Source organism: Carcharhinus amblyrhynchos, chromosome 8 (genome assembly GCF_965287045.1).
Source record: "Carcharhinus amblyrhynchos chromosome 8, sCarAmb.v2.hapA, whole genome shotgun sequence".
NCBI lineage: Eukaryota > Metazoa > Chordata > Chondrichthyes > Carcharhiniformes > Carcharhinidae > Carcharhinus > Carcharhinus amblyrhynchos.
This window is the reverse complement of record NC_137331.1, coordinates 37,291,877-37,310,091: the sequence shown is the minus strand read 5'-3', so window position 1 is coordinate 37,310,091 and position 18,215 is coordinate 37,291,877. Positions and strand designations below refer to the sequence as shown.

The following is an 18,215-nucleotide window of genomic DNA, read 5'->3' as shown; positions in this document are numbered from 1 at the left end:
TTCCCCTAGTTGCCACACTCCGGCACTTGTTCGGGTACACTGAGGGAGAATTTAGCACAGCCAAATCATCTAATTGACACGTCTTTCAGACTGTGGGAGGAAACAAGAGCACCCGGAGGAAACCCAGGGCAGAATGTGCAGACTCCACACAGACAGTGATCTAAGCCGGGAATCAAACCCTGGTCCCTGGTGCTGTGATGCAGCAGTGCTAACCACAGCCACCGTGCCGCCCTGTTGTCTGTTGACCTTGGGCAGGAATTTCTGGTCTTGGGATGCTAACCACTATGGATTGCACACAGCCGTTGGAAAAAAAACAATGAAGGGTACATCTGTAGAACTGATCACATTTAATGTAGGATAAGTATGCCCACGACTCAAGTAGCTGATTGACTATGCACCCAAGGATAGTGTCTACTTAAATTCTTCCTTTATTCTGAAAAACGGATTTTGTTTTATATCATTAAATAAACATAACTGGTAAAATGGGGAATAGTAAACCTAATACAGCCAATCAGCTCAAATATCTCTCCCATTTGCTAACTGTAGAATGACATTGTAGGCTACAGTTATAAAATCCAATTGTCAAGCAGTTAGGGACGGTACAGTGGCACAGTGGTTAGCATCGCTGCCTCACAGTGTCAGGGACCTGGGGTTCAATTCCCAGCTTGGGTCACTGCTGAGTGGAGTTTGCACGTTCTCCTCGTGCCTGTGTGGGCTTCCTCCAGGTGCTCTGGTTTCCTCCCACAGTCTGAAAGACATGCTGGTTAGGCGCAATGGCTGAATTCTCCCTCAGTGTACCCGAACAGGCGCTGGAGTGTGGCGACAAGGGGATTTTCACAGTAACTTCATTGCAGTGTTAACGTAAGCATGCTTGTGACTAATAAATATGCTTTAATTTAATATGGAAAGGAACTATACACGGGTCCTTCATAAAGAAGCATGACAAAAAAAACTACACACAATGAAGTAAAACATTCACGCTCTGCTAGCTGTACTTATCCTACCCATCGAAAATTGCTTTGTGATCAGCCACGTATATCCTTGATAGACTGAGGTTTGCACACACCATTGAAGTGCATAGCTATGTAAGAGTTACAGTATGTTACCACCAGGTCTTGCCTCTAGTCTGCTGGTGAATCATTTTGATGAGAAAAGCAATGGTTGTGACTTGTGCGTTTGATCTATTACAGGTGGCATTTTAATATACGGGGCATTGGTGCTGTTTGAATCTGAGTTTGTACATGTCGTAGCAATTTCCTTCACTGCCCTGATCTTGACTGAGTTGCTGATGGTTGCACTTACAATCCGGACCTGGCACTGGCTTATGGTTGTGGGGGAGTTCCTCAGTCTTGGCTGCTATGTGGCCTCCCTTGCATTTCTCAATGAGTACTTTGGTAAGTTGTTTCAAAGGTTTGTCAGTTCATTTTTAAAACAGAAGCGACTTAGAAGTTCACAAGACTGCAGCCTCTACAGTAGAAAATACTGCATATTGTTATGTTTGCTCCGCTAATCGTTAGGAAAAGTTACCTATTGGAACAGATTAACTTTCCAGCAGTGGTTACCTTCCATTTCAATTTGAATGTGTCTGAAACCGATTTGAAATCTAAAAAACCCTTCAGATATTGTGGCATCATGTCTAAAATGTTATTGCTGTTTTTATCCGTGATTGCATAAGAAAAGGCACAGGGATTTTACTGGTGTTGCAAATGTGTCACAGTTTATGGGAGGAGATGGTTTCAGAATACCAAATGATTCCACTGCAATTAATATTCATGCCACACAATTCCCAGGCAATGGCAATCCCCAGCAAGAGAGAAACTAACCATTTCTCCCTGACATTCTGTGGCATGATGTGCAGATGCCAGCGTTGGTCTAGGGTAAACACAGTAAGAACTCTTTCAACACCAGGTTAAAATCCAACAGGTTTATTTGGTTACTAAATAAACCTGTTGGACTTTAACCTCATGTTCTGAGACTTCTTACTATTCTATGGCATTACATTGCTGAATTCTCCAAAATCAACATCCTGGTGGGGTTACCGTTGACCAGAAACTGAACTGGACTCATCATTTCAATACTATGGCTCCAAGATTAGGTCAGAAGCTGGGAATTCTGCAGTGACCAACTCACCACCTTACTCCCCAAATCCTGTCTGCAAAGCACAAGCCAGGAATGTGATGGAATACTGTACACTTACCTGGATTAGTGCAACTCCAACAATGATCAACAAGCTCAACATCACCTTGGACAAAGCAGCCTGCTTTTGTTGGCAAACTCGAGCACCACCTCAAACATTCATTTCCTCAATCACTGACACATGGTAACAGCATTATATAACATCTATGCACTGCAAAATCTCACCAAGTATCCTTCAACAGCACCTCCCAAATCTGTAACTACTACCATCTCGAAGGACAAGGACAGCAAATGTATGGGAGCACCACCACCTGAAAGTTTCCCTCCAAGCCACACATCATCCTGACTTGGAAATACATCTCCATACATTCACTGTCACTGGAGCTCCCTCCCTAACAGCACTGTGGGTGATCCTACACCACATGGACCGCCACACCTTCTCAGTGACAATCCGGGATGAGCTTTGAATGTTGGTCTAGCCAGCAATGCCCACATCCCACGAACGTGTTTTTAAAAAGGTCCCCCTTTGCATTGCTCCTGTTTGCTTCTTTCCCAGTCATTGCTTGATGACCGCTGCATCCGCAAATTGAATTTTCTAAGTTTATAGAATCATAGAATCCCTACAGTGCAGAAGGAGGCCGTTCAGTCTATCGAGTCTGCACCGACCACAATCCCACCCAGACACTATCCCCATTACCTCATGCATTTACCCTGATTAGTTTCTCTGACGCTAAGTAGCAATTTAGCATGGCCAATCCACCTAACCCGCATATCCTTGCATTGTGGGAGGAAACTGGAGCACCTGGAAGAAACCCAAACAGACACAGAGAGAATGTTAAATTAATCCTTTCTGTTTTGTAGCATTCAACTGGGGCTTTGTACTGGACACAGCAGAGATGTTTTCATCTGGGCTAGCGCAAGGAATATTACCCAAATAAAGATCTTATCTCTCTTTCAAATACTTAAAATGATTCCACAATCTGCATTTGAGCAATGTTTGATGATGCACTTATTTTTCTCCCCTGAATTTGCTTTTTAACCATCTTGGTTTGGATTTTAAGATTATGTCCTCTTCTTCATGATTTCCCAGATGGAATTCATTATCTCCATTGTAGGTGCTGTGTAAATACAAATTGTTATTCTTTTGTTTCCCAGTATCATTATATGTTTCCCAGTATCATTATATGTTGGAAGTGCGACAACCAATTATTTTTATTACTGCATATTTCAGTTCCCTCTTAATTCAAGAATTTATCCTTAAAACAGTTGTCAGTGAACACCCCAAACCTGGGCGGGTGGGGAAGTAGGTTTTCCAACTTTTCTGGATTGCCTAGGAGTCTCCTGGAATTTAGGATTAATCTCCCAAAGCAATGCTGTGAGCATACTGGCAGAAGGATTTGAACGCTTGACTCCTGTACTTGCTCTGCACTAGTTTATTGCTTCTAAGTTCCTGACTCTGTCCACCTATTCCTGCTGCCAGCCGGGACTACCTCCAATCATGCATGTTTGAACACTTTGCTAACACAGTGGAGGAGTTTGGGTGGTGTGGGGCATCCACCACCATTGCAATTCTGCTATTGCTATTGGATAGGCAAGTGGGGTCAAGTCTGCAAGAATACACCTGACCCCATTTCATTCCTAATTTGAAGAGGGGCTGCCAGGGGCTGAGTGGGGAATAAATCTGGAAAATAATAAAAATCCTGGATTTTAATTTTATTTGAAAAATAAATATCTGCTTGCAGATGAACAGAATCATGACTGCACTACTGACGTATTAGGAAAGATACTTTGATCCTAGAGGGAGTTCAGTGTAGGTTTCCAGGAATGATACCTGGACTTCAGCGGTTAAGTTATGAGGAAAGATTAGACAAGTCAGGCCTTTATTCTCTCAAATTCAGAAGGGTTGAAGGGTGATCTGATTGAAGTCCACACTATATTTACAGGGAAGGACAGGGTGGATAGGGATGAACTGTTTCCACCGGTTGAAGGCTCTGGAACCAGTTGTTATAATATAAAAATTAGGGCCAAGCCATTCAGGAGAGATGTTAGAAACACTTCTACAGGAGAGAGTGCTGGAGGTTTGGAACACTCTTCCTCCAGCAGCAGTGGATGCTGCTTCAATTGTTAAGTTTAATTCTGAGATAGACATATTTTTATTGAGCCAGGGTTTCAAAGGAATATGGGCTGAGAGCAGGTACATGGAGTTAGGCCACAGATGAGCCATTGAATGGTGGAGCAGGCTCGAGGGGCTGAATGGCGTACTCCTGTTCCTACTTTCCTATTGTGTATATTAATGTAAAATAAATTAGGTTTGCATAATGTCATCTATTTTGCTCCCTTTCACAATCACATTCAGAGTACTGGCCACCTTGTTTAATAATGTAATGGAATTAACTTCCTGTCTTTACAGATGTCGCCTTTATCACCACTGTGACCTTCCTGTGGAAAGTTTCAGCAATTACCCTCGTCAGTTGTCTTCCACTTTATATTCTCAAGTACTTGAAGCGCAAGTTCTCTCCACCCAGCTACTCCAAACTTACCTCGTAGTGCAAATGCTTTGTTTAATAAGTGACACTTTTGCCATTGCTGTGGAGGATGTCTGATCATCCCTTTAAAAAAAAAGAAACTTCACAGCAAAACTGAAGTCTTTTGAAAATGGTCTGTTGACCAAACAGCCAAAAAAAAGCAATGAAATGCTGCGTATACTGTGTGTGGAACATTGAAAGAAAATGACAATACTTCAAAATAGCAGGCACTGCACAGGACCTCTGAAATGAAGGGACACATGCCTTCAAACCTTTCACAGTACTGATGGAGTCAGGGAGAAAATGGAAATAACGTGTCTTTGTATATCTTTTTTACTTTTTCTTTCTTTTTCCTTGCTAATTTGTGTAAAAATACAAATGTACTTTTGTTTAAAAATTTGCTGTACTTTTTATTCCTGCATTACAATTCTGTGATGAGTTGCGGAATTGTCCATTAAGTACCAGTTAGCGCAATTGTCCAAATTGTGTTGTATAGAAGCTCACTTAACTGATGCATAAAAGCAACAGATTTAGCACTATATATATATATATATATATGATATATATTTATTGGAATTTCAGCTACCTTTATAAGTGCTTTCCACTTTAGCATTTGCTATTATTAAAATGTCAATATTTCCCTGTCTCTCAATTGCAGTTGTGTTTGTGAAGCAAATATGCACTAACGGGGATATGCACAGCAGGCTTTTAAACTTCCCATATTATCATTGGCACATTGCTGTCTACCTCCCTTATATTTTCTCCCTGGTAGTATTTAATTCTATTTTTGGAGACCAATCTTAGGAATGCTGCAACCTGAATTTTACGTGAGGAGTCCAACTTCACAAAGTTTTGAAAATTATTCGTTTGCAATTGACCTAAGAACAGTAAGAAGTCTCATAACACCAGGTTAAAGTCCAACAGATTTGTTTGGTAGTACGAGCTTTCAGAGTGCTGCCCCTTCAGGTGAGTGAAGAGTTGAGTTCACAAACAGGGCATATATAGACAAAGACACAATGACAAGGTAATGATTGGAATGCTGGTCTTAACAGGTAATCAAAGTCTTTACAGATACAGACAATGTGAGTGAAGAGAGGGTTAAACACAGGTTGAAGAGGTGTGACAGATGTAGTAACCTGTGCTTAACCCTCTCTCCACTCACATTGCATCTGTAAAGACTTTGATTACCTGTTAAGACCACATTCCAACCGTTACCTTGTAATTGAATCTGTGTCTATATATGCCCTGTTTGTGAACCCAATTCTTTACTCACCTGATGAAGGGGAAGCACTCCGAAAGCTCATGCTATCAAATAAATCTGTTGGACTTCAATCTGGTGTTGTGAGACTTCTTACTGTACCTGCCCCAATCCAGCATTGGCATCTCCACATCATGACCTAAGAACATGCACTGCCTATACACTGGTGACATTTCCACTTCTTGGTCAGATTCAAGTCTTTTATTGCAACATGGACTCAAGCCTGGGAGAATTGAGAAGTTTCTCCCCTCTCTCCGCACAATTAACCCTTCCTCCCTCACCCCGCCTTGAGGTGTAAACAAAGTCCATCAAGCAACTGTAAGCAAATCAACATTCTTCAAATCATAGTAAGAATATAATTCCAATGATCCTGGGGCAATGTGCCCAGGGGTGATTTATTTAGAGATTATATGTTAGTGGAGTACTAAAGAAGATGTGGTTATTTTTTACAAAGAGGGTCAACAATGTATTCCACTGGCAGGTTCCTGAATCCAGCACTGACTGAAACCTTACTGCACTCCCTTAAAGTTCCATTTTGAAAATATATGAGAATCAAATGTATTATGTTGTTCACTAATGATGCAAAGTACTTCAGATAAGTCTTTGACTTGTGGAAATTAATTTTTGTATTTGTAACCTATTAAAAGCATATTTGCATCATATTTTTAATCAGCTAGTGTTCTGATTTATCAGTATGTGTATCCACTAACATGCCTAAAGGAGTTTCACAAGGACATGATTGTTCATAATTTACAACGCTGTTCTGTTTTTAATTGAACATTGGATTTCTAGGTTCCACATGATTATGCTAAATTGTGTCCATTTGAAGTAGTTTTCTATGGCTGTCCTCAAGAGACGTTGCTCCAATAGTGAATGGAAGTTGTCTACCATATTGTAAATAGCCTCCAGATAATGGATGCCTGGCATCAGATTCCAATTGTTATTCTTTGCTGCAGCTGTGAAGTAGTTGTAATGACATGAGTAACGGTGAAATGTGTTCCAATGGTCACCTTGATGAAGCCACCATCAATTGCCATATCGCACCTATTAATAGAAATGGACGTTAGCAATATAAATCAATGGAGCCTGCATCAGGGTCTAGCTACCACCCTCAAGATCAGCCACGGTACATGTTTTCAAATTAACATATTGTTGTGATTAAGCCATTAAGTGTCACTGTATGTCATCTGGATTCAAATGTTTTTCAGGAACCACTTGAGTTTGATGGTGAAGGTGACCACCTTATTCAGATTTTACTGTATTGTTAAATTAAACTGGAGTTCCCTCTGCACAATAAAAGTGAATTTACATTTTCACAATGGCTTGCGTTCCTCCTTTTTCTGATCAAGAGATTTGACAGCTCACGTATCATCTTGGGCCCATGTACAGTTGTCACCCATTTATCGTATATGTACACATTTCATACATAGTTATTGCGAAACGTATTTCGTATGTCGGTATTTAGGAAACTGTGTTTCTGGTTGTTCTGAAATGGATAGTTAATTCCTTAATGTTCTGATTTGTCTCATTTTATTTATCCAGTTAAAGGTCAAAGTGGGCAAAAGTCCATTATCACATCAAGAGTAAATTATTTCATCTATTTCACATATGATGTCTAAATTAATCTTAATCTTCTGAAGGTTTTATTGCTTTTAACTTTAGGGAGACGTGGTGGCACAGTGGCGCTCAACGCCAGGTACCCAGATTCGATTCCCGGCTTGGCTCACTGTCTATGCAGAGTCTGCACATTCTCTCCATGTCTGCGTGGGTTTCCTTCGGCTGCTTCGGTTTCCTCCCATGGTCCGAAAGACATGCTTGTTAGGTGCATTGGCCGTGCTAAATTCTCCCTCAGTGCACCCGACAGGTGCTGGAGTGTGGCAACTAGGGGATTTTCACAGTAACTTCATTGCAGCCTACCTGTGACACTAATAAATAAACTTTAAAAAAAACTTTACCTTTTAAGTGTAGGGTGCTAATTTAAGTTTAATTTGCAGTTCTAATAATGCATCGAAATTAGTGCTTCAAAAATTGATTAATTTTTTTAAAATATTACATGTAAGTAACAGAACTGGACAAAAAGGCAAATCTTGTTTTGATGAATTATTATCCAGCCCAAATCTATTGCAGTAACAATGTTGAAACAGTGACCGGAATTCTCCAATCTCATCCATTCTGCCCTGCTGTCAGCAAGAACAGAGAATTTGGCGCTCAGCCAAAACTCTATTCACTGCAGCAGCACCAAAGAAACCTGCCACGGGTGAGGTCGTAGGTTTCTGGCATTTGTATACTTGAAATTCTCGCAAGGAAAGTGCCTTAATTGGATGAACAAAGAACAACACAACACAGGAACAGGCCTTTTGGCTTACCAATCCTGCACCAATCACATTCATCTATCTAGACCAATCACCTGTAGCCCTTTATTCCCTGTCCCTGTGTCTATCAAGATAAGTCTTAAATGTTGCTAACATGTCTGCCTCAACCACTCACTTGGCAGTGCATTCCAGGCCCTCACCACTCTCTGTGTAAAAAAAAAACCTCCTGCACATCTCCACTGAACCTTTTCCCTCTTACCTTGAGCTTGTGCCCCTTGTGATTATCATTTCTGCGCTGGGAGAAAGCTTACAACTGTTTATCTTAGCTACGCCCCTCAATTTTATAAACTTCTATCAGCCTGTATCTTTCCAGGGAGAACAGTCCCAGTTTATTTAATCTCCCCTCGTAGCTAATACCCTCCATACCAGGCAACATCCTGGTAAACCTTTTCTGTACTCCAAAGCCTCCATGTCCTTCTGGTCGTGTGGCAACCAAAATTGGACATAGTATTCCAAATGTGGCCTCACCAACGTTTTATGTAACTCTAATATAATTTGCCAACTTTTATACTTGATGCCCTGGCCATATATTTTCTTCACCATCTTTTCCATTAGGATCTGTGGACCTGTATTCCCAGATCTCGGTCTATGCTCCTGAAGGTTCTGCCATTTATTTTGTAGCTTCCAGCTGAATTGGGTCTGCCAAAATGTAACACCTCTGTACATGGTGACAGTTATTTTCTTCATTCTACTTTCTGCCTGACCCACAGTGAACCAGATACTTTGTCACAGAGGCTGATGGGGAAATCTGATACCCAGGATAAAGAGGATCATCTTGTGAGGAATGGGTGAATTGGAGTTTAGAAGAATAAGGGATGACCTTATTGATTTGATTTATTGTTGTCACTTGTATTGTGATACAGTGAAAAGAATTTTCTTGCATGCTATGCAGACAAAGCATATTGTTCATAAAGTGCATAGCGAGAAGTAAAGGAGAGGAGAATGCAGAATGAAGTGTTACAATCATAACTAGTAGAGAGAGATCAGCTTAATATAACGTAGGCCCATGCAAAAATTTGATAGCAGCAGGGAAGAAACTATTCTTGAGTCGGTTTGTGCATGATTTCAGACTTTTGTTCCCCGACTGAAGAAGGCGGAAGAGGGAATATCTGGGGTGTGTGGGGCCCTTAATTATGCTGGCTGCTTTTCCAAGGCAACGGGAAGTATAGACAGAGGCTGTGGATGGGAGGCCAGTTTGTGTGATGGATTGGGGTATGTTCACAATCCTTTATTGTTTCTTGCAGTCTTGGTCAGAGCAGGAACTAGACCAAGCTGTGATACATCTGGAAATGAAAATACAAGATGCTGAGGTGGCTGACAGGATGGATGCTTTCCTCCAATGGGAGAGACTAGAACTTGTGGGGATTTGGTGGGTAGGTGGGGTAGAACGTAAGAACTAGGAGCAGGAGTAGGCCATCTGGCCCCTCAAGCCATTCAATAAGATCAAGGCTGATCTTTTCATGGACTCAGTTCCACTTACTCACCCGCTCACCATAACCCTTAATTCCTTTTATCTATCCCCTCTTGCCTTAAAAACATTCAATGAGATTGCCCCAACTGCTTCACTTGGCAGGGAATTTCACAGATTCACAACAAAATCATAGCATCCCTACAGTGCAGAAGAAGGCCATTCAGCCCATTGAGTCTGCACCGACTGCAATCCCACCCTATTCCTGTAACCCCACACATTTACCCTGCTAATCACTAAAGGCAATTTAGCATAGCCGATCAATCTAACTGGCACATTTTTGGATTATAATTTTTATTTGGTATTCTCTTCCGCAGAAAACAATGGAGGCAGGTTCATTGAATATTTTTAAAGCTGTTAGATAGATTAATGAGGGAGTCAGGGGATAGGAAGGAAAGTAGAGTTGAGGCCATAGTTAAATCAGTCATGATTTTGAATAGTTGAACAGGGTCAATGGGCAGAATGGCCTGCTCTGAATTTATATGTTTATATGATTTAACCTTCATTGGAAAATTTAACACTTGGGGTAGCTTGCTGGAGAGTATCTGCTTGCCATCTCATCCACCATATTCAGCATTCACTCCCTCCACCACTGACACACAGTGGCAGCAGTGTGTATCATGTGCGTAGCAGGTATGGAGATGCCGGCATTGGACTGGGGTCTAGTGGAAAGCTGGTGGTATTTGCTACCAAATAAACCTGTTGGACTTTAACCTGGTGCTGTGAGACTTCTTAAGGAAGAAACCCATGCAGAGGGTAAATGTGCAAACTCCACACAGTCACCTAAGGCTGGAATTAAACTTGGGTCTCTGGTGCTGTGAGGCAGCAGTGCTAACCACTTTGCTGCCACATGTAGTCCTGCACATTCTTCCTTTTCAATTCCATCTGTCAAGTCTTCTCTCCACATGCTCTTCAAGGAAAGCAGCCCCAACTTCTCCAATCCGTCCAGACGCTGAAATTCCTCAGCCCCGGAACCATTCTTGTGAATCTTTCCTGCACTGTCTCTAATGCTTTTTCGTCTTCACATGGCATAGCATCAATTTGGGGTTTTTTTCCCTCCAGTGAAACAGTTTTTATTGAGCTAAAGGTGATGTATAAGTAAAAGTTGCGTTGTGTTCCTTAATGGGGAGACGATGGCCGAGTAGTATTATCACTAGACTATCAATCCAGGAACTCAGCTAATGTTCTGAGAAACTGGTTTCCAATTCCATCATGTTAGATGGTGTATTTTTGAGCTTGAATTCAATAAAAAATATCTGGAATTAAGAATCTATTGATGAACATGAAACCATTGTCGGAAAAGCCCATCTGTTTCACTAATATCCTTTAGGGAGGGGAATCTAGCGAAATGTGACTCCAGAGCCACTGCAATGCGGTTGACTCTCAAATGCCCTTGGAAAGCTAGGGATGGGCAATAAATGCTGGCTAGCCAGAGACGCCAATGTGCCATGAATGAATAATAAAAAAAAATGTTGTAAGCCAGCTAATATGGTTTCGTTCTTTTTCTCTCCAATCTTGAGAAAGTGTGTGGTCTGCAGCTGGTTAGGTCTTTGGCAGTCCTGCTCCGAGGGATTCATGTTAGAATGGTCTGAGAACAACTCTCCCCGCTACCTCCCCTCACCCATCCTTGCTTGTACGTTTCCCCTTGGATCTCATAGTTGACATCTGATGTCTCCTCCACAGCTGTGTAGCTTGCAAAGAGGACCTAGAGAATGGAGCCTACCTCCCACCATTCAGTAATGTGAAAGATTTTATTGTTAAAGCAATTGAAAAGGAAAATAAAAGTTTGTGTTTATGATCTACACTACGGAATATCCCAAAGCACATTTTGGCCAATAAGGTATTTTTGAAGTGTAGCTATTGTTGTAATGTAAATAACATGGCTATTAATTTGTGCACAGCAAGCTCCCACAGACAGCAGTGTGATAATGACCAGATAATCTGTTGTTAGATCGATTGGCCATTCTAAATTGTGTCCAAAGATGTGCAGGTTAGGCGGATTGGTCATGATAAATTGCCCCTTAGTGTCCAAAGATGTGCAGGTTGGGAGGACTGGCCATAGTAAATGTGTAGAGTTATGAGGATATGGGTAAGATACTCTTGGAAAGCGGGTGCAGATTTGCTTCTCCATATTGAGTTAGATGCAGCATACTTGCAGTTTTGTACTATGGGAGGAAACCCATGCAGACATGGTGAGAACGTACAAACTCCACCCAGGAATTTGGATCTGGGTCCCTGGCGCTCTGCCACTGTGCTGCCCAAGTACTGTCAAGTACTTTTGAAGAAGTAATGCATTTTTTCCAACTCTTTTAGCAGCCAATTTGCTAATCTTGTAGACATAGAAAATAGAAGCAGAAGTAGGCCAATCAGCCCCTTGTGTAGAATAGTAAGCAAAGCACTGCAGCTGCTGGAAAAAACTCCGCAAGGAGAGAGAGTTAACGTTTCGAGTCCTTTCAAGCCCAAAGGACTCCAAACATTAACTCTGTCTTCCAGTTGCTGTCAGGCCTGCTGGGTTTTTCCAGCATCCTTTGTTCTTGTGTAGAACACTTTCATTTGGCTTCTTTGTAGCCTCCTCCTCCTCACCACATAGGCAAAGAATTTCCTATGGCAGAATTTCCACACACACTAGTTCAACGCCAACATCTCTCAGTATCCAGATGACTCCCATTCAATGAGGAAAGGAAAATATTTAAATTCACGTCGTGGTGCTGAGGTAATTTTTCTTCTCGGTGTAAATCTTTAAGGGACAGGGACTTTTGTAATGTTGGGAAAGATTTAAAACAAAAATAAAGAAGCCCTTTTTGTACTGTGATAATTAATGAAGAAGCAGTTGCAGCATTTTGACATTAGGTGGCGATGTTGACCATGCCTTTGTAGTTAGGGGACTATTTACAAAGGACAATCTTATGAGAATAGAATGGTGTTTATTTTGCCCTAAACCTATTTGATGTTAAAGGTTTAGAGCAAGGAAAGGGGCAGCTAATGCACCGTTCTGAATTTTTTAAAATAAGTTGATTTCAAGTACAAGGGCAGCATGCTGGCACAGTGGTTAGCGCTGCTGTCTCACAGTGCCAGGGACCTGGGTTCAATTCCGGCCTTGGATCACTGTGCGGAGTTTGTACATTCTCCCCGTGTCTGCGTGGATTTCCTCTGGGTGCCCCAGTTTCCTCCCACAGTCCAAAGATGTCACATTAGGTTGATTGGCCATGCTAAATTGCCACTTGGTGTCAGGATAAGTTAGCAGAATAAATATGTGGGGTTACAGGGATAGGGGCAAATTACTGCAGATGCTGGAAAATCTGAAATCAAAAGAGAAAATGCTGGAAAATCTCAGCAGGTCTGGCAGCATCTGTAAGGAGAGAAAAGAGCTGACGTTTTGAGTCCAGATGACCCTTTGTCAAAGGTAAAAGGCATAGAAAGTGGGAGAGTGGGATTGTTGTTGGGTACAGGTTCGATGGGCCAATTGGCCTCCTTCTGCGCAGTAGGGATTCTATGATTCTACAGGGTAAATTTATGAACACTTGCCTCCTAACATTTTCAGGATGTGAAATAGCTCAAAACTGTAGTTTTTTAAAAAAAATTTAAACAGTCTCTCTTTATGTTCACCAACCTATCCTGGATAATGTGCAGCTGCTCTAAGTTTGCATCTGTTGGGCTCTAATGTACCTGCTCTTCGCTGCAATGATGCTTCAAGAGCACCTAGACCAGTGGTTCTGCGCTGCCAGGAAAGCGCAAAGCTCTGTGGGTAAATCCTTCAATCAGGCTACAGAAGTCTGAATAGTTGAAACCTGGTGTTGTCAGACTTTTTACTGTAGTTGTACGAACACAGTTTAAAATTGGACAAGAGATGGCCCTGACACCTGAATACCATCAGTGGGGATCTCTAAGACAGTTCTGACACCATAAGCTAAACCCCATGACTCTCTCGGTAGTTATACTGCATGTTTGCCATCATTGCAAACCCCACTGGAGACCTCCTGTGAATGAGAGTCACAGACCTGAGGCATTCACTCTGTTTCTCTCTTCACAGATGCGTTTGGAAAAGAATCTAGCAGCATTTGTTCACAAAATGCCCAGTTCCAGTTCACAGAATCCCTGCAGTGCAGAGGAAGGCCATTTGGCCCATTGAATCTGCACCGACTCTCTGGCAGAGCACCTTACACAGCCTCCCCACCTCCCCATTTTCCATGGCTCATCCCCCCACCCACCACCCACTAACCTGAGGACACTAAGCGACAATTTAACTTGGCCAGTCCACCTAACACGCACGCGGGGAGAATGTGCAGACTCCACCCAGACAAGAGGAGAGGTCACAGTCCAACAGTCCAGGTTATAGTCCAACGGGTTCAGTTGAAATCACAAGCTTTCAGAGCACTGCTCCTTCATCAGGTGAAGTGCAGTTAATGCTTCAGGTCCACACATCTGGAATCGAACCTGTGTCCCTGGTGCTACGAGGTAGCAGCACTAACCATTGTGCCACAATTGCAGAGTGATTACTGAATCCATTATTACCTAACCTCTCATTGTTAATTTTTGGTATGTGGGTGCTCAGTCCTGTCCAGTAAATACACACATGAATAGAATCCCGACAGTGCAGAGGGAGGCCATTCAGCCCATCGAATGCACTGACAATGATCCCACCCAGGCACTATCCCTGTAACCCCACATATATATCCCACTAATCCCTTTAACCTGCACATCCCAGGACGCAAGGGCAATTTACCATGGCCAATCCACCTAACCTGCACATCTTTGGAGTGTGGGAGGAAACCCACACAGACATGGGGAGAATGTGTAAACCCCACACAGACAGCGACCCAAGCCGGGAATCAAACCCAGGTCCCTGGCACTGTGAGACAGCAGTGCTAACCACTGTGCCACCATGCCACCCCGATGGATGATCCATTGAACCTGTGCTGCTAAAGTTGGATGCTGGAAGTTTCTTCAGCAGCACTTTATGCTGATCTTTTATTCGTGATGATGTTCCGTTCTGTTTTTCTCCCTATGTTGTCTCTGTTACTGTGGGCAATATGATTTCCCAAGGCGTTGCATGGAGATGTGGTTGAATTTGCAGCAGTATTTATGATGGGGATTCTCTTTGGAATTTGCCCAGGCTCTTTGTTGAGGAACATGCTAATGATGTTTACACCAGTCAACACTCCTACACCTCTGTCCCTCAAATGCATTGTTTAACTCTGCCTTGTAATTGCTTCTCCAGACATTAATTCCCCCACCCCAATCCATACCTCCCCCAGCACTGCAGCCCTTAAAGTCTTTCAGGCCTCTTTGGTTTTCTCCTCTCACCGATACCTCTTCAGTGCAGCTCAAGGGGATATCAAAGCCCATCTGCTCAATGATCGCCTCCCATCTTAAAGAACCGTCAAATCCCTACAGACTATTCAGCCCATTGAGTACGCACCAACTCTCTGAAAGAGTGTCCGACCCAGGCCCAATCCTCTGCCTTATCCCCGCAACCCCTCATATTTACCCTGCTAATCCCCCTAACCTGCACATCTTTGGACACTAAGGAACAATTTAGCATGGCCAATCCACCTAACCTGCACATGTTTGGATAATAAAGGGCAAGTTATCATGGCCAACCCATCTAATCTACACATCTTTGAACACTAAGGAGCAATTTAGCATGGCCAATCCTCCTAACCTTCACACCTTTGGACACTAAGGGGCAATTTACCATGACCAATCCACCTAATCCTGCACATCTTTGGACTGTGGGAGGAAACCGGAGCACCCTGAGGAAACCCATGCAGACACGGGGAGAACATGCAAACTCCACACTGACAGTGATCCGAGGCTGAAATTGAACCCGAGTCCCCGGAGCTGTGAGGCAGCAGTGCTAACCACGGTGCCAATGCATAATAGATAATCAATCTCTTACTGGATTACTGAAATCTTTGCCCATTGGTGATGAAAACCTCGGGAATGCGTCCAGCCAGAGGCGGTAAGTATGTATGTATCAGGCCATCTGGTAAGAGGCTCGAGACTGATGTGGATTCCCTGCCATAGCCAATGCTACTGAATCCTGCCAACTGGTCAGATTGGGTTCAGTTCATTCAGCATTTTGCTGAAAATTATAGGCTTTCGATATTGAATTTGGATGCATTTTAGGTGCAGAAAGCATATGTTTGATCTGCCACTACTTTTGTTTCTGTTGAACTGTATGATTTCCAGATCTGGCAGTTGTCCAGTCTGAGTGAAGAACATTAGTAAGTATTCAGAGAGTCCGCTAATGAGAAACACAGTGATGAGCATAAATTTTACATTCACTTTTATTAAAAAAAAGCAACGCACAGATTCTCACTAATGCTTGCGGGCGGCACAGTGGGTTAGCACTGCTGCCTCACAGCGCCAGGGACCCAAGTTTGAATCCTGGCCTTGGGTCACTGTCTGCATGGATTCTGCTCATCCTCCCCGTGTCTGCATGTGTTTCCTCCCGATGCTTCCACAGTCCAAAGATGTGCTGGTTAGGTGGATTGGCTATGCTAAATTGCCCCTTAGTGTCAGGGGGACAAACTAAGGTAAATGTGTGGGGTTATGGGGATAGGGCCTGGGTGGGATTGTGGTTGGTGCAGACTCGATGGGCTAAATGGCCTCCTTCTGCACTGTAGGATTCTATGATTCTATAAAATGGACAAGGTGCCCAAGTCCATCTCCAAAATATCGCAAGGAAGTCTTTGTCTTTCTCCCATTTCCAAGAGAGGGAACAACATGGCTTTCAAGAGAAGGGAATAAATAACTCTGTGTTAAAAAGTATACACAAGAAGTGGTGAGTGACTAGTTTAAAGCCAATCAGTGAAACGTGTGATAGAGCAACCTCAGCAATAAGAAATGAAGGGAAAAACATTCAGGGATGTTAGGAGCAGTGAATGTTTCATAGGAAAGAGAAGGCTGTGGATATATTCCTAAATGTGTGTCGATACCAAGCAATGTTTTTGGCTCTGCAAATGTTAAAGTTCAAAGTTTATTTATTAGTCACAGGTAAGTTCACATTAACACTGCAATGAAGTTACTGTGAAAATCCCCAAGTGTGAAAGTGCTAGTGTAATCCCAGTCTTGAGTTCCAAGCTGAGGTGCGATCTTCCTGGACTTGGGATCAGATTAGTATAACTGCAGTCCATGGTTATATCTGTTATGTATGTTGGGGCATGTCCCTTTAAGAGAACAGATCAGGTGACCCAGGAATCAAGCTCCACCCCAGGTGGAGCTTGCCTAGCCAATCTTGTGCTGGAGAATGGATGTGTTATTAAACAGTTTACTTCCACTTACCTTGTAGTTTCTTATTAATCTTTATCTTAGACCTCTTACATAATAGTATGTGGTGTAAATCCTTTTTCCTCTGGGTGGGGTCTCCATCCACATATCATTGGAGCAGGTGCAGGGCATTCAGCCCATCAAACTGCTTCCCTCTTTCAGTGAGATTAAGGCTGATCTAACAGTGGCCTTTCTGGCCTGTTCCCCTTAACACCAATCAATCAGAAATCTGTCTAACCCCAATTGAACTTATTCAATGAACCTTGGAAACTAATGCCCAGAAGCTGAGCTTATTGAATGAGGATCAGTATAGCTCTCCGTTGGCTTGGAGAATTCAAACTGGAGATGATATAAGCAAGGTACTGTCTAGCTGTTACTTTCTTTATTCATTCATGGCACATGGGCCTTGCTGGCAGGCCAGCATTTATTGCCCATCCCCTGTTACACTTGTGTGGCTTGCTCTGCCATTTTCGAGGGCAGTTGTGAGTCACTTGCAGGTCAGACCAGGTAAGGATGGTAGATTACCTTCCATAAAGGACCAGATGGGTTTTTTTGACATTCGACAATAGTTTCGTGGTTATCAGAAAATTCTTTATTCCAGATATTTTTTATTGAATTCAAATTCCACTATCTGCCGTGGGGTGATTTGAACCCGGGTCCCAGACACTACAGAAACAGAAAATGCTGGTCGGACAGCATCTGTGGGGAGAGAATAGAGATGAAGACTTCCCCCTGAGGAAGAGCCCCCCCCTCTGACGAAACGTCATCCTGACTCAAAATGTTGGCTCTATTCTCTCCATAGATGCTGTCAGACCTGCTGAGATTGTCCAGCATTTTCTGTTTTTGTTTCAGATTCCAGCATCCGCAGTATTTTGCTTTTATCCTCGGAACATTAGCTGAGTTCCTGGATTAATAGTCCAGTGATAATATCACTAGACCATTGCCTCCCAGTTTTATTGTAAGTCCTGGTCACAAAGTGTTCGCTACAATATATAAATGAGCCTTAACTTCTGCCTGTTTCTTACCTACATATCCACTCACATTCAGGCATACCGTATAATCATACAAACACATAAACAACAAAATTCAACACAGTTAAAAAGTCCTAGACTCCTTCAGTGGAGTATTCTCAAACAAAACTTGACACTGAAACTGTTAAGGAAATATTAGGACAGATGACCAAA

The 18,215-nt window shown here is 42.6% G+C and overlaps 1 protein-coding gene across 1 annotated transcript in view; it reads left to right on the top strand.

The window, feature by feature from the left end:
• atp9b (ATPase phospholipid transporting 9B) overlaps positions 1–5,628 on the top strand; it is a 290,399-nt gene extending 284,771 nt beyond the window's left edge. Inside the window, exons 28-29 of the mRNA XM_080193897.1 lie at positions 1,191–1,394; positions 4,547–5,628. Coding sequence (XP_080050023.1) covers positions 1,191–1,394; positions 4,547–4,683 — 341 coding nt within the window. The 3' untranslated portion in view covers positions 4,684–5,628. The remainder of the gene's footprint in view (positions 1–1,190; positions 1,395–4,546) is intronic.
• Positions 5,629–18,215: the final 12,587 nt, after the last annotated feature.